General features: G+C 41.2%; 1 protein-coding gene across 2 annotated transcripts in view; it reads left to right on the top strand.

Annotated features, from left to right (window-relative positions):
- SLC9A7 (solute carrier family 9 member A7) overlaps positions 1-23,504 on the top strand; it is a 128,184-nt gene that overhangs the window by 78,824 nt on the left and 25,856 nt on the right. Inside the window, exons 8-14 of one of the 2 annotated variants that reach the window (XM_073353345.2) lie at positions 597-702; positions 1,710-1,798; positions 1,891-2,004; positions 6,254-6,365; positions 7,749-7,902; positions 15,555-15,614; positions 21,994-22,057. In XM_073353345.2, the coding sequence (XP_073209446.1) occupies positions 597-702; positions 1,710-1,798; positions 1,891-2,004; positions 6,254-6,365; positions 7,749-7,902; positions 15,555-15,614; positions 21,994-22,057 (699 nt within the window). The remainder of the gene's footprint in view (positions 1-596; positions 703-1,709; positions 1,799-1,890; positions 2,005-6,253; positions 6,366-7,748; positions 7,903-15,554; positions 15,615-21,993; positions 22,058-23,504) is intronic. The other variant, XM_073353354.2, reaches the window with a different exon arrangement.

Here is a 23,504-nt window from a genome sequence, read left to right as displayed (position 1 = left end):
CTCACTCTCCTGCTGGTAATAGCTCATCTAAACTGACCATTCTCCAGGTTTAAATCCAAGTTAAACCAGAACATCTGGGGGGGGGGGGTAGGAAAAAACAAGAGGAAACAGGCTACCTTGCATAATGACTTAGCCACTCCCAGTCTCTATTTAAGCCTAAATTAATAGTATCCAATTTGCAAATGAATTCCAATTCAGCAGTTTCTCGCTGGAGTCTGGATTTGAAGTTTTTTTGTTTTAAGATAGCGACCTTCATGTCTGTGATTGCGTGACCAGAGAGATTGAAGTGTTCTCCGACTGGTTTATGAATGTTATAATGATATATTTGTGTGACTAATGTATTGTATACCAGAAGATGTGCAAGGTGGCCAGGTTACTGTTGCAAAAGAAACCTTAAACTTCCTCATTCTTGAGTGTCTGATATTTCAGCCTTGACATAGATGAGTTGATGCATTTAATGCTGAAATTGTCTTGGTTTTGGATTGACACTTCACACTAATGCAGACAAAAAGGCTTTTTATAAACATTAGGTATGATGGTACTAACATTCAGCCAAAATCACCAGGTGTTTGTTGATCCCTTAACAAAGTGTTTACGTGACCAAGTTTACCAAACTGCATTGCTTCCCCCTGCTGGAGACCGCTCTCTTCTTCCTGATGTCCTGGAGCACTTTCTTGCTAGCGGAAGCTTGTGGGTTTACAGGTGAGATGTTTTGGAGTCAAGCACAGAGAGATCAAACTTCTGTCCATCTCCTTTTTTTTTCACTTACCTTATTAAATCTGTTTTAGTAGGACTTCATATAAGATGCATGATTTTGATGCTAAAATGTTTTCACTTTCTTTACTGGTAAAACTACAGTGGAAAACAGCTCCTTGAAGATGTGGGCTTTTCTTATTACCTGTCAAAGTCTATGCATGTTAGAACTTGGCTCTAAGCAAGAAATGTTCATCTTGATTGTTAATTTTGTGTTGACCGCAATACCCACACTGATTACCAAGGGAGCTGGCTTTCTGTTTTTAGTTACTACTTCAGACCCTAGCTCTAAAGCTAAATAATTCTACTTGCACCTTTTGTCATCTCTGTATTACGTAACTTGAGACTCCTTAGCTTCAGATACAGCTTGGTAATGGTTCCTCAAATCCCCAGCTAAACATAATTTGATGTAGTGTTCTGTATATCTTTTCTCTCTTGGACTTAAATCAAGGACAGCTCTCCTCTCCTAATGAATCTTCTCTGAGAAGAAGTCCAGTCTACTGCACTGAGTTTCCTAAACCTAGGTATTGAAGTGATTTCTGCTGTCTGTTACCAGCAGTGTGTCCAAGCCATGCCGCTCATTTATTTTGTTGAAGACCATTTGGAGAGCTCTAAAATTTGAATTTAATAGTCTTAAAGAAATGGTTGGTTAACAAAAACATCTTTCAACTTCCCTTTTCTGTGAGGAATAAATCCTCAAGAACTAAAGAACAATGTGTTAAACCACGAGTATAAGCAAAGTGGCAGGGCAAGGGACTGTCTTTTTGTTGTGTGTTGGTACAGCACCTTACACAGTGGGAACCTAGTCCATGACTAGAGCTCCTCGGTGCAATGGTCATACAAATAATAAAGAAGGCAGTCAGGAGAATCAAGTAATTATGTTCATACTGGATTTAAGATGGTAAGCAAAGAACTTCATCATCCAGCTCTGTTTGTGTCTGTGAATCTATTGGCAGGTGTGGTGGCAGTTCTCTTTTGTGGAATTACACAGGCTCATTATACATACAACAATTTGTCAGTCGAGTCAAGGAGCCGAACTAAGCAGGTGAGACCCTATTCTTCACTTGCCAAGTGGTGTAGTGTTGATTTTTTAAGTTTTATTGTGTAATTTTTCCATGTGAATGTTTTTCTCCCCAGCTCTTTGAGGTACTGCACTTCCTTGCTGAAAACTTCATATTTTCGTACATGGGTTTAGCTCTTTTTACTTTCCAGAAACACATATTCAGCCCAATTTTCATCATTGGAGCTTTTGTATCCTTTCTTGCTTTTCATCTAACAAGTTATTTATTTTAGGTACCTGAAAACTTGTCATGCTTTTTTGCCTTCCCTCAGCCACTCGGACATCTCAAAGAGATGATGTGTTTTCCTACAATATGCTGCTGATGCAAAAATCTTTTGAAAACAGCCTTCATCTGCCCTTGCAGAGCTAAGGACCTTATGGCATGCAAGCCCCAGGGTTCTCATGTATCTGAACAGAGCTGTGTATCGTTGGTTTATGTTCCTCAATAGCACATCTGCTGGAGACCACTACACTCCCTGCAGTTATAAGAACAGAACTTAAAGCGTCAAATATTCTGGGTGGAAAAGGTGTTTCAGAATTAAAGGATTATGTTGTCCACTCAAATCAGCGTCGACAAATCAAGGCACTATCTTGCATTAGTTAGGCCATGTCTACACTACACAATTAAGTCTACATATGTTAGGCTGACTTACAGCCACTGCAATAATTAGTGCGTTTTTTCATGTCATGTCCATGCTACCTTAAGAGGGACAGTGCCTCAGCACCAAGCACTAAGCTCCCGGCTCCCAGCATCGCCCAACCTACCAACTGCATCGCCCAACCTACATCAGCCTAAGCCTTTCCCGCCTCATTGAGGTGGGTTTACTAGGTCGGCGTAATGGGCAAGTTACAATGACAGGAGGGACACTGTAGTGTGTACGCTTACATAGGTTGACGTAAGCTGCCTTACGTGGACTTACTTTGTAGTGTAGACATGCTCTTAGACACTCCTTTGCATATACCTGGAAAATTGATTAGCTGAGGGTAAATAACAGAGAACCTACCATGCCAGAGTCCAAATAAGAGAGTGCTAACTTTCTGTGAACAGCGATGGCTCAATAAAACAAGATGAAATTAGGGTTCTAGGTTTTTGTGACATTGGGTTTTTAGCTAGCCCAGAACACATCTGGCCTTAATCCACCTCTGATAAAATAGAAGATGGCTCAGTAAAGTTGACCTTCTCCAGGTTTTAAAACACAAGGAAGTATGTTATATTGCCTGACATTTATTTTACTTACAAACACACCCCTATACGGGTCAGACCAATGGTCCATCTAGCCCAGCATCCTGTCTTCCGACAGTGGCCAATGCCAGGTGCCACAGAGGGAATGAACAGAACAGGTAATCATCGAGTGATCCATCCTTTGTCACCATTCTCAGCTTCTGGTAAACAGAGGCTAGGGACACCATGCCTGTCCATCCTGGCTAAAAGCCATTGATGGACCTGTCCTCCATGAACTTACCTAGTTCTTTTTTGAACCCTGTTATAGACTTGGCCTTCACAACATCCTCTGTCAAGGCGTTCCACAGGTTGACTGTGCATTGTGTGGAAAAATACTTCCGTTTGTTTGTTTTAAACCTGCTGCCTATTAATTTCATTGGGTGACACCTAGTTCTTGTGTTATGAGAAGGTGTAAACAATACTTTCTTCACACCAGTCATGATTTTATAAACCTCTATTATATCCCCCCCCCTTACTCGTCTCTTTTCCAAGATGAAAAGTCCCAATCTTATTATTCTTGCCTCATATGGAAACTGCTCCATACCTCTCATAATTTTTGTTGCCATTTTCTGAACCTTTTCCAATTCCAATATATCTTTTTTGAGATGGGGCAACCACATCTGCACGCAGTATTCAAGATGTGGATGTACCATAGATCAATATGGAGGCAATATGATATTTTCTGTCTTATTATCTATCCCTTTCTTAATGATTCCCGACATTCTGTTAGCTTTTTTTGACTGCCACTGCGCATTGAGTTGATGTTTTCAGATAACTATTCACAATAACTCCATGATCCCTTTCTTGAGTGGTAACAGCTAATTTAGACCCCTTTGTTTTCTATGTATAATTGGGATTATATTTTCCAAGGTGCATTACTTTGCATTTATCAACATTGAATTTCATCTGCCATTTTGTTGCCCAGTTACCCAGTTTTGAGAGATCCTTGTGTAGCTCTTCGCAGTCTACCGGGGACTTAACTATCTTAAGTAGTTTTGTGTAATCTGCACATCAAAATACGGCTGGTCTGGTCTAGGTGAGAATATTGCTTCTAAGGAGGTTTTTATCTCACTCCTCAACTGAACAATGTGTGATTTTTGCAACCTTCATCCTGATAAAATATAAACCTTCCTGAGGGAATTACATAATTAAACTTTATGGCAAGACTCATGGAAAATGTCCCCTTCCCAGTGTGCCTAATCGCCTAAATTTTGGATGGATGGATGTGATTTATTTTTTTTTAAAAGGTGGCTTTCACTAGTGGGGACTGGCAACCTTTGGCACGCGACCCATCAGGGAAATCCGCTGGTGGGCCGGGATGGTTTGTTTACCTGCAGCGTCCACAGGTTCGGCCGATCACAGCTCCCACTGGCTGCGGTTTGCCATTTCAGGCCAGTGGGGGCTGTGGGAAGTGGCGTGGGACCAGGGACGTGTTTGCTTCCGCTTCCCACAGTCCCGGAACGGCGAACCATGGCCAGTGGGAGCTGTGATCAGCCGAACAGCCCGCCAGCAGATTTCTCTGATGGGCCACATGCCAAAGGTTGCCGATCCCTGCACTAGTATATTTTAATCTCCTATTCTTCTTCCTCTGCTGTTCTCTCACCCTGTCTAATATGCAGCTTTTTCAAATTCCACATACTATAGCAAAGTACTGCGTATAAATTTGCCTCTGTGTAAAGTATATACATATTAAAACAAACAAAAAAAACCCTTCCCCATGTTTGGCTGTTGACTGTTAGCTCTTATTTTATGCTCAGCTCTGGAGAGGTTGGGGATATAGATGGGCATATGTTACGGTCTAGAGCAGAGGTTCTCAAACTGTGGTCCGTGGACCACCCGTGGTCCGCAAGCTCCATTCAGGTGGTCTGTGATAGTTCCCTCTAAGGTGCTCACTTGGGCGGCCGCACACAAGAGAATGAAGGGCCACCCACCTAATTAGTGGAGCCGCGCAGGCGTGGCTCCACTAATTAGCTGCCTGAACCCTGGAGAAGACACACACATAAGGTGAGGTGGTGGCCTTGGGGGGAATAGGAGGTAGGTGGGAGGGGGCAGTGGGGTGAGAAGAGGGGGTGGGGGAATTTGGGATACGCAGGACTGCGGCGGCCAGAGAAAAAGGCGGCTTTCCCCAGCTCCAGGGCTGCGGCTGCTGGGGAGAGACGGCCCTCCTTCCCAGCCCCAACTTGGGACTTGCTGTGGTAGGAGAGAGAGGGCACATCCATCGCATTAGAAAGGTAAGACTACTGATATTAAAATAGGAGTTGTGTGCTTTTATTTGTAGAAGAAAAAAAATTAATTATTAAGGGTTTTTTTATATAGCGCTTTTATCCGTAGCGCTTTACAATACAGTCGTTAGCTAACGGTACATACAACATTTGGAAAGATCATTAAGTTGTCTGCTGAGACTCTCAGCAATTTTCAAGTGGTCCATGGAAAAAAAAAAGTTTGAGAACCTCTGGTCTAGATTTTAGTTTTCATTATAATTTTGTAAATGTACGAGAGAAAAGGCCTCAGTGGATTTTCTGAAGTGGAAAGGATTTAGAAGTCATCAGGAAGATAGATAATGAAGCAGAGATTACAGTAGTCACCCTCTGGCTTTGGAGAACTCCTCTGAAAATGGGGTGGACTTTTCTGATAAATTGTTTCATGCTGTATTCAAATCAGAGTGGTTCCCTGTTGTGTGAGCTAACCATATGGGCAACCAATGAGGTTTTTGTGTACCATATTGTATTTTAAAAGTGCTTTGGAGGAGACTGTATCTTCCTTCTTCTCATACATCCCTCTCTCCTCAACAAACTGATTCAGAACAAATAAAAGGGGCTGTGGAATCCTCTTTGGTTCCTGCTAGTTTTCTGAGCTGTATTAAAAAGCAGAGTTTAAGTTCTCGTGCTGAGGTCTGTTTAGTTGTTAATATTTGAAGGTGTTTGACTGCATCCTTCAATTTTTTTAATATTTCAATCTGTATCAAATAATCTTGATTTATATATTAAATGTCAAATTTCTATACTCCAGTAAGGTATAAAGTAATCAGCCTAATGAGTAAGAAGACCTTTTTACTGTCAATGTACATTTCTAAGTCACTTATAGGAGGAAAAGTAACTTACCTTTTGCTCCAGTGAATAGGTTGTGTTAAGTTTTCAGTAGCCTGATGATGGAGCAGATGTCAGCGACTGTGTATCTATCCTAAGACCAGTAGAGCCTTAACCCCCAGCTGTGATCAGATTGCAATCTTTTTGGGCAGAGCTGCACACATCTACCCTCTCTCTTTCTTCTTGAATCTGGGCAGAAGGCACAAGATCAGTTGGAACTTTCAGCACATGATGATGTTTTCAGGTAAAAGTGTTTGAAGCAATAATTCTGTTTTACATAAACATAAATGATCCTCTGGTGCAATTTCTGAACAGGAGAAGGGTGATGGGTTGTTTTTTGTTTGTTTTAATTAAAATAGTGCTATAGCAATTGACTTAGCATAGCATCTTTATACAGTGTCTGTCTCCTATTCTTCAACTTCAGTTCAGTTCTTTACAAATAGATCAGAATCTGTCATGATTCTGACAGGAGTGACAGTCTCTGGTCTCTATTAGCTGGATGACCCCTGCATGGTTATGACTAAGATTGGTCAAAATGCTCATGGTTTTGAAATTTTGCTAATAGAAAAGGGGAGGGGAACTGAAAATTTTTGCAATATTCCACTCCCTCCCTTCACCCTCCCCCCGCCCCCAAAAAAATTACCTTTAGAGAATGACAGGACCAATGCTGTCAGAAATATAAGTGTGGAAAAACCACCTAGAGTTAAGAGTTAAAGTAAAGAAAAGGGGAGGGGAGTATTTTATTTGCTTTCTCTGTCACACAAGTGAGCTGCTAATGTTCATGTTTCCTTGCTAGTAAAAACAAATTACTGAGTGTTTTTACTGTTGTTACAAATAAGTCCGTGGCTGCCTGTCTGGGTAGGCCTTGCTGCTGGAATTCTGAAACCCAGTGGGATGTGTGCTGTGCTTAGAAGCATGTTATTACCCAGAATTCTCCAAGCTCACAACTCTTTTATAGCAACACTGGTGTTAGAGCTGTGAGAACAAATTGAAATGTTTGCATGCTCTTTCTGGATGCAGGGAGCTTCTTAATTTCTAAAATGTATTTTTACTTCAGTCAGCAGGCAGTTTCTTTCCACAAGATTTTCTGAAAATATTTGTCTCTATTATTTATACAATTACCTTTGGACTCATAACCATGTTAATGAAAATGCTGTGGCAGAGAACAAAGCGGTCAGGTACCTTGTTACTGCTTCCTCATTTTCAGAGCAGATATGCTCTGTCCTGAGCCATGGCATAGGTTAGAACAGTGTAAGAGCTGCTTGAACTTATGCCTGCTGACTCTGGTTTGTAAGGAACCATAGCCAGCTGAGCATAGCTGGAGCACAGCACACTCTGACCATGCCCCCTCCCTATCATAACATAGCCCCTGTGTCTGAGGTGAGTAGGGGTTTGTGCAGGGCATTGCAGTGCTGACATTGCACATGTTAATGGGCCAGATCAGGTGGTGGTGTCATGGGGTTTGGTTATTTTAAAAAGCTGGTACAGTGGGGAGTCCCTTCTTTTGGCTCCTATGCAATGTCTTGGGGTTTTGTTTTTAGACTGGATGAATGTTTAAGAAAGTTTTGTGAATACTGTCACTGGGACTTACGGAGTTCATCTGGTTCATTCCTTTCTTTCTGTGCAGGTCTTAGGGGAGCCATGGCATTTGCTCTGGCCATACGAGACACTGCTACGTACTCCCATCAAATGATGTTCTCAACAACCCTTCTTATTGTCTTTTTCACTGTCTGGATTATTGGTGGAGGCACAACGCCCATGCTGTCGTGGCTGAACATTAGGTCAGTACACATCCAAACACTGGGCAATGTTCTAGTCTTTAAAAAATTAAAAAATACTGTACTCTGCTAGTCGCTGATGCACTAAAGCCCCCTGTGTGATGCTTGTTAGGCATCTCTAGATTTTAAGGGGTACAGATGTATTTGCAAGGACACAAAAGTAACTTCTTATTTAGTTGACACTATGAGTGTATAGTACAGTAGGATCCCTAATAACCAAAACACCTGGAGGCCTGAGCTCCTTAGCAGGATACAAGTAACATCTATTGACTTGAATGGAAATTGCTCGTATCCTACAAGGAAGACAATAGGGCCCCTATAGCCCAACTTCTGTATCTAATGAACTAATACCAGTCCCCATCTATTGGTCCCTGATAGTAGCCCTGCTCCTGCTCTTATTGAATTCAGTGGGAGACTTTTCATGGTTTCAGTGGGAGCTGGATCAGCCCCTTTCTAAACAGGCTGTTATCCAAACAAATTTGGTGTTTCCTGGACTGTTCGAATAATCAGGATCTTACTGTACTGTATTTATTCTGGTTACTGTATTATAGCGAAGGACATTCAAGGGTTTGAAAAGGCTTGAGGACATGGCCAACGTACAGATTATGGTTATAGTATTTAATCATAACAACTTAGTCAAACCGCCAATATACAGATGCTCTGACGTTAGAGGCATATATATTTTTTGAAGCTGCTTATCATGGGAAGCAAAAGCCCTAGAGACTCATGAATCCATCAACAGTTATTTAGCAGGTATGCTCCTGCTATATTAGGGTTTTGGCAGCTGAAGAGAAAAAATGGCATACTGTACGCATGCTGTGTGGCCCTTACAATATACTGATTGCCTTCAATACTAAGTGTGCTCACCAGAATTGGCAATATCCAAAGTCCTGTAGTAGGGTATAGGGAAGCATAAGGGAAAACTGCAGATGCAGAGGTAAGTCTCAATTTGTCTTAGGTAAAATTAGCAGGTTACCCCTGTAGTTGGACAAAGAGGAAATTGCCAGTACCACCAGCTGATCTGTACTTCCTAGGTTTAGTTAAGAGATGACTCTGAGTGCGTGGGATTTCCAAAAACACTTGGAATTGGCCTAACTGCTCCCATTGAAATCAGTGGAAGTTGAACCATTGCAGGCAATGGGTGCAGAAACAGGCCAGCATTCAGCACTTCTGAGAATTCAATACACTGCCTTGTTTTCCTCTAGAATTTTCTAGGCAAATTCTCAGGGGACAGTCTAGCTTTAGTAGCTACGGCTAGCAAAGGCGCTCAGACATTACCCACCCCCAACTCCTTAGATTCTCACCTCACTGTGATGACCTAGGGGTCATTCCAGGTGGCTGAAGGTTACACTTGAACAGCTGGGTACATTCTTGAGTGTTTGGGTAGGTCTTAGTTGGGACAGCTGGAAATACTGCTCCTATCACAGGCCTGTAATTGCCTTTTGCAATTTGAGGATGAGGTGTACCTCTCCTCTTGCAGTGATGAACGTTTTTTTGGATGGTCCAGTCTAGGAACCTGAGGTGACATGAGCCTTTCTGGAGGCATTTGAGGGAGGACATTGTTGTTCTGACTGATTGCTCTGTTGATGATTGAGCAAAACTATTGAAGTGGCCCTATGAGTAGGTAACACAGTGTTCTTTTCTTATGCTCTTCATGCAAGTGCCACTCCCCAAAATAAATAATTCAGGCCATGAAGCCGCACAGGTAAAAACACTAGTTGACCAGTGCTGTGATACCACTCCTGGAATAGCTTCCAAAAGACAACTGTAATGTCACAGCAGGGCAGATTGACGTACCTATAGGTATTCAGTTGTGTGTTGGAGGCATAACAGCACCCCCGATTGGAAGTGAAAAGAAATCACTACCTTTTTGGCTTGGTTGAACAGAACAAAATGGTTAACCTCTCATCTGTATAATGATATAGATCTGTTCATAGCATTCTGGTTAGGAAATGCAGTATTTGACTGACCCCTGTACAGTGTTCACTGGAACTGCTGCAGTATGTCTTCCCAGAGGCCACATAAAATTAAACTTACTTAAACCAGAAGATGGCAGCCATGTGCAGCTGAATAAGAGTTAGAAACTCAAACACTGGTCAGTGGTCATTTGTCATGATACAGTGTCAGCCACTGAGAAGTAAAATACCCCCTTTGTTATAGGAGGCTAGCAGAGGGATAGAGATTACAGCTTCCCAGTGAAGTTCAGAAGAGTTGAACATGCTAGTTCTTATCCTTTTGGGTAGGGCGTGAGGCATCAGAAGATGCAGTATAAAGACAGAACTAAAGGAAGTCTGTATCTCAAACAGAAGCAATAGCATGGAATATAGGGCTCAGATGAGGTGCAGTATGGAATTCAGGATATTCACTGTTGGTTTACATGTGCCCCTGGCACTTACGCCCTTTAAATTAGATTGCAGTAAATAAAGCGTGAGAGGTTGAGAGTTAAGAAGTGTTTAATTATACAGGATACTTTAACAGAAAAGAGATTAAAGATTAACATTGCTTTTTGTTCATTTACTAGATTAAGTGGGAGAGGGGGCAATGATGCAGTTCATGAACTGGACCTGTAATTCAGATGTTGCAGACAACCATAAAAAAAAGGCCACTTGTACCCTGTGAAATTCAGAGTGGTTTTCCTTTAATCCTGCTACATTTTGACTATTAACTTTACACTTTCATTAATAAAGATTAATGAATCCTCACAAAAACCCTGTGAGGTAGCCGGTATTTCAGCTGAAGTGCATGCTCTCACTGCACAGTTAGCCTGGGTGATCAGCACTAGGGTTTGAGCACGCAGGTTGGCCTAGCCTGGGTGTGAGCAGCTACACTGCAAAGCCCCACCTGAGTTAGTGTGTTTGTCCTTGGTGCTGCACTCACCTGTGTGTGTCACCAGGACTTCTGGGGACACATCCCATGTTCTTTGGACTGCAGTAAGATGAGCTGCTCTGTGATTGTTTCCCAAGGAATTGTAGGTAAAATTGTCTGTCCTGGGCACAAGAGGGGCGGGGAATTGTGGGAAGGTGCTGGAGGATTATCAGCCTCATGCAGTGTGCATACAGGCTGAGTTACCAGCCTGCGTGAAAGTGGCACCGGGGGCTAGCCCATACCTTCAGCTGGGCCTGCTAACCTGAGTTTAAAGCACTGCTAAACCTCAAATGAAAGGGTTTTGTGTGTGGATGGGAAGCAGCGGAGGGACAATGCCCAAGTAAGAACTCAAGTTAACTCTGTGGTGAAGACAGATCTGGGACGTGGGGGCCTAAATCACTTTCATAGTGTAACACAATAAATTGATTGCAGTTGGGATTGGTATTTCGCAATTTCTGGCTTCCACTCCCAACAGTGCTGCCTCTACAGAGGTAAACTTTAAGCCTTTAATTTCCAGTTTACACATGAAAATAAGGTTAATGGTTGAGTAGGAAGCAATAAAGGCAGAAGAATTTGAGGGCCAACACTGCTACTTCATCTCTAACTCAATTCATTGTATGTGAATATGACTAGGGTGCTAGAAGAGAAAATGGATTTTCAGAACATGATGCACTACTCATGTGCAATGGATGAAGCTAAAGTGCAGCTAAACAATATATATTTTCATTTTGTCATTCTTATATTAGATTGACAAAATGAAAATACATAGTGTTTAACCTTAAACTTCATCTTAATTCTTGAGCCATTAGTATAACGAGTTTATAAAAGAAAAAAACAAAACTCCAGCTAAAACTAATAAAATTCTTCCACACTTACCTTGTTTGCGAAGTTATGTCCATTTTAGATTCAGCCATTGGAAACTAAACATGTTAAATTATTACTACTGGTGTTTAATTTTTTTTTCATTCCCATCATCATATCAGATGCTTGAGTTTCTTGGATCTCATAGTTGTCTTTGGAAGATTACATTTAAGTACCTGAATGGTAAATGGCTTTGTTCTTGGAGAAGTGAGTTTGTTTTTGTTTGGAAAATACAGTTTAGCTTGGATAATCTAGTGGGGGGAAAAAAGTTTAAAAATCTAGTCTCCTCCCATTTGGTGGTTTAAGCCAAGAAACATTTTTCCTGCCTGAAGCTGCTAACAAACTTCAGAGAGATCTGACAGGCCAGTAAATCAGAAGCATTGTCAAAGTTCCTCTCAAGAGAGTGGCTGACAAGATTTCATTTGTACTTCTCACAGAGAAAGGGAACTCTTGCATTTATAACTCAAAATAAGGGTCTGTCATTGTTCATTAGGAATGGGTGACCTATTGGGGCATTGCTTCCTTTTTCCAGTTTAGTACTGAATGTTGCTATTGAAGCAAAATGCAGACTAGTGTCCTCCCTGTTTTTGTTCAGAATTCGTTGTTTCAAACTAGGTGGGTGGGAATAGTCACTACAAGTAGCTGGAATTAATTCATTTCAAAACATGAATTTTAATTAATAAACTTTTTTCTGAATTTTAGGAACTGTAAAATAGCTTGTGATGAAGATATAATTAAGCACTGTTCTTGCTGGGGGGAGAAGCTCTGATTTCCAATACTAACTTTTTTTATTTTTTTGGTACTTAAATGATGCATAGTGACATGGTTACTATTGAAATAGCAGGATTTTTAATTGAAGTCCTGTTGTCCAACTTATTCAGATACAAAGACTTATTGAATGTTTTAACTATATGGAAGTAAAATTGCGCAATGTACAACTGAGCTTAAAAACTTAAGCAATGAGAAATTGAGTGATGTGCAGTAAATGAGGCATGGGGCCAGATACTGACCAATGAGAATAAAACAAAATATTCAATATTCACTCATTCAGTGAGCACCATCCAGTGCACTGAATGAGGCAGCAAGGAGTCCGGTGGCACCTTAAAGACTAACAGATTTATTTGGGCATAAGCTTTTGTAGGTTAGAATCCACTTTGTCAGATGCATGGAGTGAAAATTACAGATGCAGGCATTATTATACTGACACATGAAGAGAGGGGAGTTACCTCACAAGTAGAGAACCAGTGTTGACAGGGCCAATTTCATCAGGGTGGATGTAGTCCACTCCCAATAATAGATTAGGAGGTGTCAATTCCAAGAGAGGCAAAGCTGCTTTTGTAATGAGCCAGCCATTCCCTGAATGAGGCAGGTGTCCTGTGGAGAAAATATCATCATGTAATTAAAAGATGAATTATAATCTGCACAAGGGTTTGAATTAAGATTGCACAGGCAGAAATTCCATCATGTGGCATCATACTAACACCCACGTGGGTCATCAGCAGGGTTGAAACCTATTTAGCCCCCTTCCCAAGCACTGGCTCCTCATCCCAGTCTTCTCCTCTTCCAGTTTCTCTGTCCGAGTCCCGGCCTCCTCCCCAGGCTCCACATCTGATCTCCGCCTCCCCCACTCCCAATCTCCTTGCCCAACCAGTCCCCCACGCTTTGAGTTTGAGCTCAGTCTCCCCTTCCCTACCCTCCCATTGGCTCCCTGCCTCCTTGACCAATAGGACCCAATCTGGCCTTAGTCCCCTCTGCCTTCAAGTCAAACTGCTTCCCCTCTGCTCTGCCTGGAGAGAGGGACTCCCTGCTCTCCGTTCCTGTGCTGGTGCCACTGTGGCCCCCAGTACTGGGAAAGAGCAGTTAATCCTGCTCCATCCCTGCATCCCAGAGCTAGAGCGTGCTCAGAGCAGATAGACTCTTCAGGAAAATTTAGCGTCCAAACTCCAAGAAGTGTCTACTGAGCATGTGCAAACTGGAATTTTTAGGGGCTTGTAATGTGGTTAAATTAGGGTGGGTTATTTGGGGGGGGGGGATGTCAAAAGGCACATCCCAGACACCAGGGTGCCCTCCTGCCAGATTTGAAGTCCCTGCTCCAAAGTATGGAGGCCCTAGAGCTTCTCAACAGAATGGTTGAAGGGATATTTTAACGTCCGTAAAAATGTATTTTTCGCTAAACTCATTCTGAGGAAAAAGCTAAACAGGTTTTGTTGTAATTTTCCAAAAATAGCTGAGACAGACATAAGCCATGGAAAGTAATCAGCCTGTTAGTCTGGCAGTTATAAGCAACTGAAAAGAGAATCTTAGAATGGAAAGACTCAGGCAGCCGTAACTGTAGGTGTCACTACCTGCAACAAGGTAACCTTCGTTCTGGAACATGCTAATGTTAGAATGCTCTACTTTGCAACCTGTAATTTTTTTTTTTAAATATAGTTTTTGTGCGTACATGCATTGGCCATATCTTATACACATATGCACACAATCTCTCTCTCTAAATCTATATTATAGATATATCTTATGTGTATATGTGTAGCCAATCCTAGAAATGTAGGGCTGGAAGGGACCTTGAGAGGTCACCTAGTCCAGCCCCTGCACTGAAGCAGGAGAAAGTAAACCTAGACCATCTTTAACAGGTGTTTGTCCAACCTGTTCTTAAAAACCTCCTTTGAGGGAGATTCCACGACCTCTCTTGGAAGCCTATTCCAGAACTTAACTACCCTTCTAACTGAAAAGTTTTTGCTAACCTCTAACTTAAACCTCCCTTGCTGCAGATTAAGCCAGTTACTACTTGTCCTACCTTCAGTGAACATGGAGAACAATTGATCACAGTCCTCTTGATAACAGCCATTAGCATATTTGAAGATTTTTATTAAGTCCCTGTCAGTCGTCTTTTCTCAAGATTGAACGTGCCCAGTTTTTTTAATCTTTCCTTGTAGGTCAGATTTACTAAAGCTTTTCTCATGTTTGTGGCTGTCCTTTGGACTCACTCCAGGTTGTCCACATCTTTCCTAAAGTGTGGCACCCAGAATTGGACACTACTCCAGCTGAGGCCTCACTAGCACAGAGTAGAGTCGGACGATTACCTTCTGTGACTTCGGTACAACACTCTTTTTAATACACCTGAGAATGATATTTTTTAAAACTGCATCACATTGTTGACTCGTATTCAATTTGTGATCCACTATAACTCCCAGATCTTTTTCAGCAGTACTGTCCCGCATTTTGTAGTTGTACATTTGATTTTTACTTCCAAAGTGTAGTACTTTGCACTTACCTTTATTGAATTTCATCTTGTTGAATTTAGACCAATTCTCCAATTTGTCAGTCATTTTGAATTCTAATCCTGTCCTCCGAAGTGCTTGTAACCCTTCCCAGCATGGTGTCATCTGCAGATTTTATAGCCATACTCTCCACTCCATTATCCAAGTCATTAATGAAAATACCAAATAGTATCAGACCCAGGACTGACCCTTGCAAAACCTCACTAAATACACCCTCCCAGTTTGACAGCAACCCATTGATAACTTCTCTTTGAATATGGTCTTTCAACCAGTTGGGCACCCACCTTATAGTAATTTTGTCCACCTTGTAATAATTGGTAGAAATAATTGTTGCATGTACTTTGTTGTCATGTAAAGATTCTGTGGCAACATGGTTGGATCTCCTTTTCTTGAGGGTGATAGCTTCTGGATGTGATTATCACCCCACATGATTGTATGTAAACAAACTAAGGGATGTTATTAGCAAACATTTATCATACAGTGTTGTCATTGTTACTTTATATGATTTTTTTTTATCATTTTGTATTCCATTTTTATTTTGTATGTTTGTTTCTGTTGTTGGTTTTGGTTTGTTTTTATTTTGAGCTTGGCTAAAGATACCAGCTCACAAACATTTTTTGTTACTTACATTCCATTCTTGTGCTGTACCAGAGTTGGTGATCATGCTCCATCGGAGGAAGAGATAAATGAAAGCCGCTGGCTGTACTTCAGGTGACACTGGTTTCCTCAGTATAAAATTAACCTGGTGCTTGGCTTTCTTCACCTTTCTAACCCAAAGTATGTGTTCTCTTTCTGTGCTACAGCATGCTGCTGCTTTGCAAATGAGGGACTTTGTGCAATTTCCATAATTCTGAATCAATTTAATTCCTGTGAGCTGAAAGGGTGTGGTTCCCACAGGCAGGGCTTTCACTCTTTCAGCTTTTCCGTTTTTTTTTTTATTCCCCTTAAAATCTGGATTACAGACCCCCTTCTACCTCACCGCACACTTAGGAAAGAAAGTAAAAAGGTTCTTTTATTGTAAAAATAGTAAAAATAAAAGCCTTCTGTGAGATGAGAAATCATGGATTTCGTCCTATAATCCTTACTCATGCAAGTAGTCTGTGTGACTTCCAAGGGGATACTAAGGAGAGTAAGATTGACTCACACCACGGTTGCAGGACTGTCCCATATTGGAACCCTCCCAAAGAAAGGTGCTGATCGGCTCTGACCCATTGAGTTTAGTGGGAAAGGAGTCCAGATCAGTTTCAAAGCCCGTGAACTGGAGACAGGGCCTGTTGTAGGCTGCTGCAGTGTATCATGTAATTATTACATTCCTTTGGTGCATCTTTAATGCACCCTGTTGTATCACAGGAATCCCAACCCACCAGTTAGTTTTTAGAACCACAAATAGGCCAACACCAAAACAAGCTGCATTGAGAGCCAGAATAGTTAAAGTACAACCAGCACTCAGGGCTGTTACCACAGTAACTGTACATGCTTAGACATGCCACCTATGGTGAATTCCTGCCCTCCATTTCAGGCTTTGGGAAGGCTGGACTTGGGCAATATCACCAAGAATTAGAGTTGCTCTGCTTTCTATGGCCCAGTGTGGAATTTCTCAAAGTGAGGATCAATCGGGCTTTTAGAAGTGTTTTTTTGCCAACCTTTTTTCCCTTTCCATGTAAACTTTCCCTTTGAGTTTGTTCTGGGGTTTTCGTGTGTGTTGGCAGAAGTCATAATGACAGTAGCACCATTGTCAGAGCTCATGAACATGTGCATGCAAGGTGGGGAGGAGTCTGCCTAACTACAGTGACCCCAGTGCTCAGCTTTAGGGTCACAGGTGGCACATCTGAGTAGTTACTATGGCACCAAGAGTGATGCTGGAATTCTACTGTAATTCTAGATCCCTTCCAAACCAAATTGGTTAAGGAAATAGTGTTGACAGGGAAAGGTTGGTAGTTAAGGAACTCAGTTGGCAGATGAAGTTACAAGCTCAGTGATAATCCATTTACCATTAAAACATGTCTTAAAGTAAGATACGCTGTTCATATTCTGAAAAATAGAGAATTATTTCCATAAGGGGTCACACCTTCACTTCAACGAGCTTGTTTTCTGGTCTAGATCAGTGGTTCTCAAAGCCGGTCCGCCGCTTGTTCAGGGAAAGCCCCTAGCGGGCCGGGCCGGTTTGTTTACCTGCTGCATCCACAGGCTCGGCCGATAGCGGCTCCCCCTGGCCACAGTTCGCCGCTCCAGGCCAATGGGGGCTGCAGGAAGGGCGGCCAGCACATCCCTCGGCCCACACAGGCCCCATTGACCTGGAGCAGTGAACTGCGGCCAGCAGGAGCCGTGATCGGCCGAGCCTGCGGACACGGAAGATAAACAAAACGTCCCGGCCTTCCAGGGGCTTTCCCTGAACAAGCGGCAGACCGGCTTTGAGAACCACTGATCTAGATATTGTTCCTATGTTGTGTCTGTATAAATTCCACTGAATAGCCCAAGACCAGAATGAAAATGGTGACTAAACAGTATTTTTACTAAGACAGTTTGTAGTTATCTGGTTCTACATAACGAAATAGTGAATTGATGCTGAAAGAAATGTGCTTTTTTTGGGCCAGTTTCAGACTTTATTATCCGTAGTCACAACAGAAAATTTTTCTCACATGACTTTTCTCATATTGTTATCCCTCAGCCAAGTCTTACGTAAATAATTTTGTTGCCAAATCAAAGACGTCATCTGTGCAATCCTAGAAACCATGTGTTGCAGCTATGGATTGTTAGAGTGGATAGCACAGAAAATAGTGGTGGTTGCTGGGACTGCACTGCCATGTTCTTGGCTGCATTGCAGCTGACAGGCCCATCTGGTCAGTGCTTAGACCAACATGTACTCGTTTATCTGGCTTTCCAGTAGACCATTTCAGCGAAATTCCAAGATGACTGGGCTTGCTATCGTAACTGTGCATCTGGTGTATAAGAGCTAATCCAAGTAAATCAATCCAGCCCTGAACAATTTTGTAATTCAAGTGAACAGGAACAAATATTGACTTCAATAGCAATTGATTTTTGTAATTGCTTATGGAGCATCCAAGTAAAGGGAAACCACTTTGCTTTGAGAGACTTTTCTCCAACATCAAGAGCTTTTCTTGAACTGAACTGGAACTCTGTCTTGACCCCAAAATGAACGATCATATTTGATTATTCTCTGCACTAAATTCTGATGGTGGGAATAGTAGGATTTGTCATGAATTATAGTTAAAGATTATTAATTCTTTGGTGGTTGCTTAACGACTAATGGCGAACATCCTTGTGGGAATAGTGTTAACAAAAACTAGCACTCAAACATTTAAACTTTAGAAAAGGGACTTATTTAAAGGAGAGACCTAGTTAAAAAGACCCTGAAGTTAAGCAAAGAACTTAAAATCCTTAGACTTTGCATGAAGACTATTAAAAAGCATTCCATAATAGACACATCAGGCACACATACCCCCTAAACAAAAAAGAAACAGACAGGCAAGAAAAAAGTTAGCTTCGTTAAGTGTTAAGATGCAAGAGGTTATGTGAGCCTCAGAGGTGTCTGTCAGAAAGTGAAAATCCAGGCCAAGTGAAGCCAATAGAAAAGCCTATAAATTAGAGCAGGTAAAATGGGAATTATGAGGGATAAAAGAATTTGAAGAACAAATAATCAAAGACCTTAAACAAAGAGATTTTTTTTTAGGAGAGACCGCTTTATATGAAGATATGAATTGAGGTTTTACTGAAGTTGGGAAGCCAGGAGGGTTAAAAACCAAAGGCTTTGGGGGACTGGTGAGTATGGACTAACAGGGAGCAAAGGAACCAATTAAGGAGGAGAAGGACATTGAAGCTAAATATTTTCTTTGCATCTGTCTTCTCCACAAAGCATATTAGGGAGATACTTATCCTTTTTTCTGGTGATAAAATGAGGTACTGTCAGAGATTATGGTCTCAAAAAGAAGAGCTGCTAGAACAAATTGATAAAAAGCAAAAAGTCACCAAGTTAGTACAAGCCTAAGAATGAAGTGGCTGAACCTCTAAGAAAAATAGACACTTGCATTAAAATCAGCTACTATACTGGAGGACACCAAATATTGTACCTGTTTAAAAAAAATGCTGAAAGGTGAGACTAATGGTTCAAACCAGTAGGCCCTATTTTGGTACCCTGTTAATTGGCTGAAACAAGTCAAAAATAGGACTGAAGAACACTAAGGTAAACATATGATAGGAAATAACCCTGCTGACTTCTACAAAGGAAAATCAACAGAATTGAGGTTTTTTCCTCCACAGAAAATTTCAGTTTGGAGCAGAAATTTGAATACTGACACATTTTAGCCTAAACCCAAAATAATTCCATTTTGGAAATGCTGCTGTGGTGCTTCATGGGAATTGTAGTTCAAGTGCCTCATGTCCCCATTCTCCTGTTCGTGCTGTGCTTTAAAGAGGCACAACATAGAATCTCACCTTGTGTGAAAAAAGTATTTCCGTATCCGTTTAAAGCTTGTTCCCTTTCTATTTCGTTGATGCCCTCTTTTTTTATGATAAGAGGGGAACAATAACGTCCAATCTACCTTCTCTGTCCCATTCAGTGTAACTTTATCATGTCCCTTCTGTCCACCATTGATAGGCCCTTGCCTGGGATTTTCTGTTCAGTTCTGGTAATCCCATCTCTAAAAGGACGTAGCTGAAATAGAGGAGAGTTAGATGTGTAACGAGTGGCCTGGAAAACCTCCTATATGAGGAGAGTAAACTAAACAGTCCGTTTTCTCCAAAAGTAAGCAAATAAGAGGGAACATGATTAAGTTACACAACGTGAGTGTGTAATTTACTCCTATTTTTTCCTTTACTCCTAATATGAGGAAACATTCAATAAAATTGAAAGATGATAAATTTAATACTGATAAACCATTCTCTTGTGGAATGCACAATTAATCTGTGGAATTTGGGGCCACAAGAGATCCTGGAGATCAAGGGCTTAATAGGATTTCAGAAGTCCTTGACAACTATAAGGATAACAGAAATATTGAGTTACTTTAGGTAAGATTAAATAGATGTTGGGAAGAGATGCTTCAGGCATAAGACAATCACTAATTGAATAACTATAGCAAGGAAATTCCCTTATGGGCATGCTAGTCTGTAATTGCTTGATATCTGGTTTCTTGCTCCTTCCTTTGGAGCATCTGGTCTTGATCACTTTAAGAGAGAGGAGACTGGACTAGAGGGATTACTACTCTGATCCAGTGTGGCAATTCCCATGTTATTTAGGATAATGAAACTTCCCAAAAGACAGAGCAAACTAAGATAATGAATTCCCGGCCAGGTCAGACTACAGGGGTGTGAATAGCAGTCTGCATCAAAGTCCAGTGCTGTAACTCCTCTGTGGACACAAACTAATAGGTTCCCAGTTCACGTTAACTTAGTCCTCTTTAAACAGGATTACATTCATGTGAACTAGGAAACTTTTAAAAAGAACAGGAGTACTTGTGGTACCTTTTAGAGATTAACAAATTTATTACAGCATAAGCTTTCGTGGGCTACAGCCCACTTCATCGGATGCATAGAATGGAACATATAGGAAGAAGATTATATATATATACACATACAGAGAAGGTGGAAGTTGCCATACAAACTGTAAGAGGCTAATTAATTAAGATGAGCTATTATCAGCAGGAGAAAAAAACTTTTGTAGTGATAATCAAGATGGCCCATTTAGACAGTTGACAAGAAGGTGTGAGGATACTTAACGTGGGGAAATAGATTCAATATGTGTAATGACCCAGCCACTCCCAGTCTCTGTTCAAACCCAAGTTAATGGTATCTAGTTTACATATTAATTCAAGCTCAGCAGTTTCTCATTGGAGTCTGTTTTTGAAGTTTTTCTGTTGCAAAATTGCCACCCTTAAATCTTTTACTGAGTGGCCAGAGAGGTTGAAGTGTTCTCCTACCGGTTTTTGAATGTTATGATTCCTGACGTCAGATTTGTGTGCATTTATTCTTTTGCGTAGAGACTGTCCGGTTTGGCCAATGTACATGGCAGAGGGGCATTGCTGGCACATGATGGCATATATCACATTGGTAGATGTGCAGGTGAACGAGCCCCTGATGGCATGGCTAATGTGATTAGGTTCTATCATGGTGTCATCAGGTGACACCATCATAGGACCTAATCACATTAGCCACGCCATCCTCACACTTTCTTGTCAACTGTCTAAATGGACCATCTTGATTATCACTACAAAAGTTTTTTTTCTGCTGCTGATAATAGCTCATCTTAATTAATTAGCCTCTTACAGTTTGTATGGCAACTTCCACCTTCTCTGTATGTGTATATAGAGATCTTCTTACAATATGTTCCATTCAATGCATCCGATGAAGTGGGCTGTAGCCCATGAAAGCTTATGCTCTAATAAATTTGTTAGCCTTTAAGGTGCCACAAATACTCCTGTTCTTTTTGCGGATACAGACTAACATGGCTGCTACTCTGAAACCTAGGACCCTTTTAGTTCATGACTGCAGCATCCTCAAGGGGGAGTTACAGCATAGCACTTTGCACTCTGCTGTTCACACTGCTGTAATCCAAACTGGGGGGCAGTGAAGACCTAGCTTTAGAAGCTCTTTTGCTGATCCCTTTTTAGGAAGTATATTTAAAAAGTGTAAATTATTGTGTATGCGTGAGCCATTTTGAGGCCTGTCTAGCATCACAGTACTCTTGTGAACACACTCTGCCACATAGGAGGGATGTTCCCTGCAGAACAAGAGACTAGCCACAACTCTGCTAGTCGGTGCACAAAATGGTATGGTTCTAAAAGACACAGCAGGGATGGCAGCCAGCCAAGGAAGAGGGTGGTGAGTTGTAAATGAAAATCTGCTACCTGGAGAAGGATTCTGGTTGATTGAAAAAGGAACTTATTTGTAATGTGTCTATGTAATTACAATGGAAGAAAGAAAAACTCTTCCTAAAATGACTTCTATAATAAGCATGTGGAATGCTGTTGAACTAACCACTTAAGCTGCTTTCAAAAATGCATTCTCGTCTGCTTATGGTGTTTGACCATCTGATAAATTTGCTTTTGTATTGTGTGTTTTCGTAATGTTTCTATAGAGTTGGAGTTGACCCAGATCAGGATCCCCCACCCAGCAATGACAGCTTTCAAGTCTTACAAGGAGTAAGTAATTAGATAATTTTTCTACTAGGCTGGTGATCTAATGTAAAACGAGATAATCCAAAAGAACGTGAAGGGTATGTGACACTGGCGAATGTTTTCTCTAGTGACAGATGCATTTTATTTGCTGATTGATACCTGTGGTGGCTGATGGGTACATTTTCAGGTCACAGAATACACCATCTTGATATGTGCTTCAAATTTGGATCTTTTGTAACAGCACCAGAAAATTCCCCAGATCTGAGTTTTTTGCATGCTGTCTAATGCTTGGTTTTTTATTTTTCCAGTAGGGATTCTTGCGTTCTTCTTTAAATGTTCTAAACCATAACCAGTTCTTTTTAGGAGCAATGGATAGAGAAAAGTCCTCTTGGCTTCTGTTCAGTGACTGCTACCAAATATTGCACTTTTAATTGTGTAAAGTAGCTGCAGTCAGATTATCAAATTTTATCTTTGGTCTCATCTACATCAATGTGCACTAGAGGGCAGTGATTTCGAAGATGTACCAACGTGTTGCATGCTAACAGGCCCATGTAGATCCTGCCAGCACAAATTAAAAGTTCCCTTGTGCTCACCACTATGTTAATGCAAGCCCTCACTACTTTACACAGTGCACAAGCCCAGTTTGACCTCACCCCATATTGCCGATCTCTACTGCAAGACAAAGTGAGTGTCACAAATACACCTTTTATCATGGATATATCACCATATATCTGTGAATTTCTACTGTAACATTCACTGTGGTAGCTAGGCACCAATATTGCAATAATCACTGCAATTGTATATTGTTGGAGTGATTATTGCAATAATCACTTTTTCAATAAAATAAAAAACGTTTCCAGGTTCCTTTGTCCATAAATACAGAAGATGTCACTTCCAAATGACATCCATCCAAGTTCCCTTGGAGTGAGTATTTGGAATGGGAGTAAAATGTTTGTTGTGAACTGACCTTTCTAGCTGCTTGATTGACAGTTGCCTCTTCACAGCGCCATCAGCATCATTTGAGCTCCACTCTAGCCCTTAACTCAGAGCTGAAATTGCCAGGCCGTCAGTACTGGTTCATGCTAAACAGATTCAGTAGAGCAGTTAATCACCTACACAGAAACGTGTTAAGAAATTAACCTGTTAAAGGGGGAAGTAAAGTGCACAACATAAAACACTAACAGATTTCTACCCAGAAGATGCACAGGGCACTAGTGTGTCAGTTCTACAAAATTCAGTGTACAGAACACACACGCACCCCACTGACTGCATTTGGAGTGGAGTGAAGTTTCTGTTAGCTGTATCTCCTTGCTGTTTCCTGCTGGTAGCAAATGATGATTAAAAAGAACTTGTTCAGGAAGCGTCTTTCTTTATTGCAGGAACTGAGCTACACATCTGTGTTGAGCTCCTTGCAGATTTTGGGTCAAATCTATCCCTGGTATAATTTCGCTGAAGTCAACAGCATGTTATA

Source organism: Lepidochelys kempii, chromosome 1 (genome assembly GCF_965140285.1).
Source record: "Lepidochelys kempii isolate rLepKem1 chromosome 1, rLepKem1.hap1, whole genome shotgun sequence".
NCBI classification, from domain to species: domain Eukaryota; kingdom Metazoa; phylum Chordata; order Testudines; family Cheloniidae; genus Lepidochelys; species Lepidochelys kempii.
This window is presented reverse-complemented; position numbering and strand designations above follow the sequence as displayed.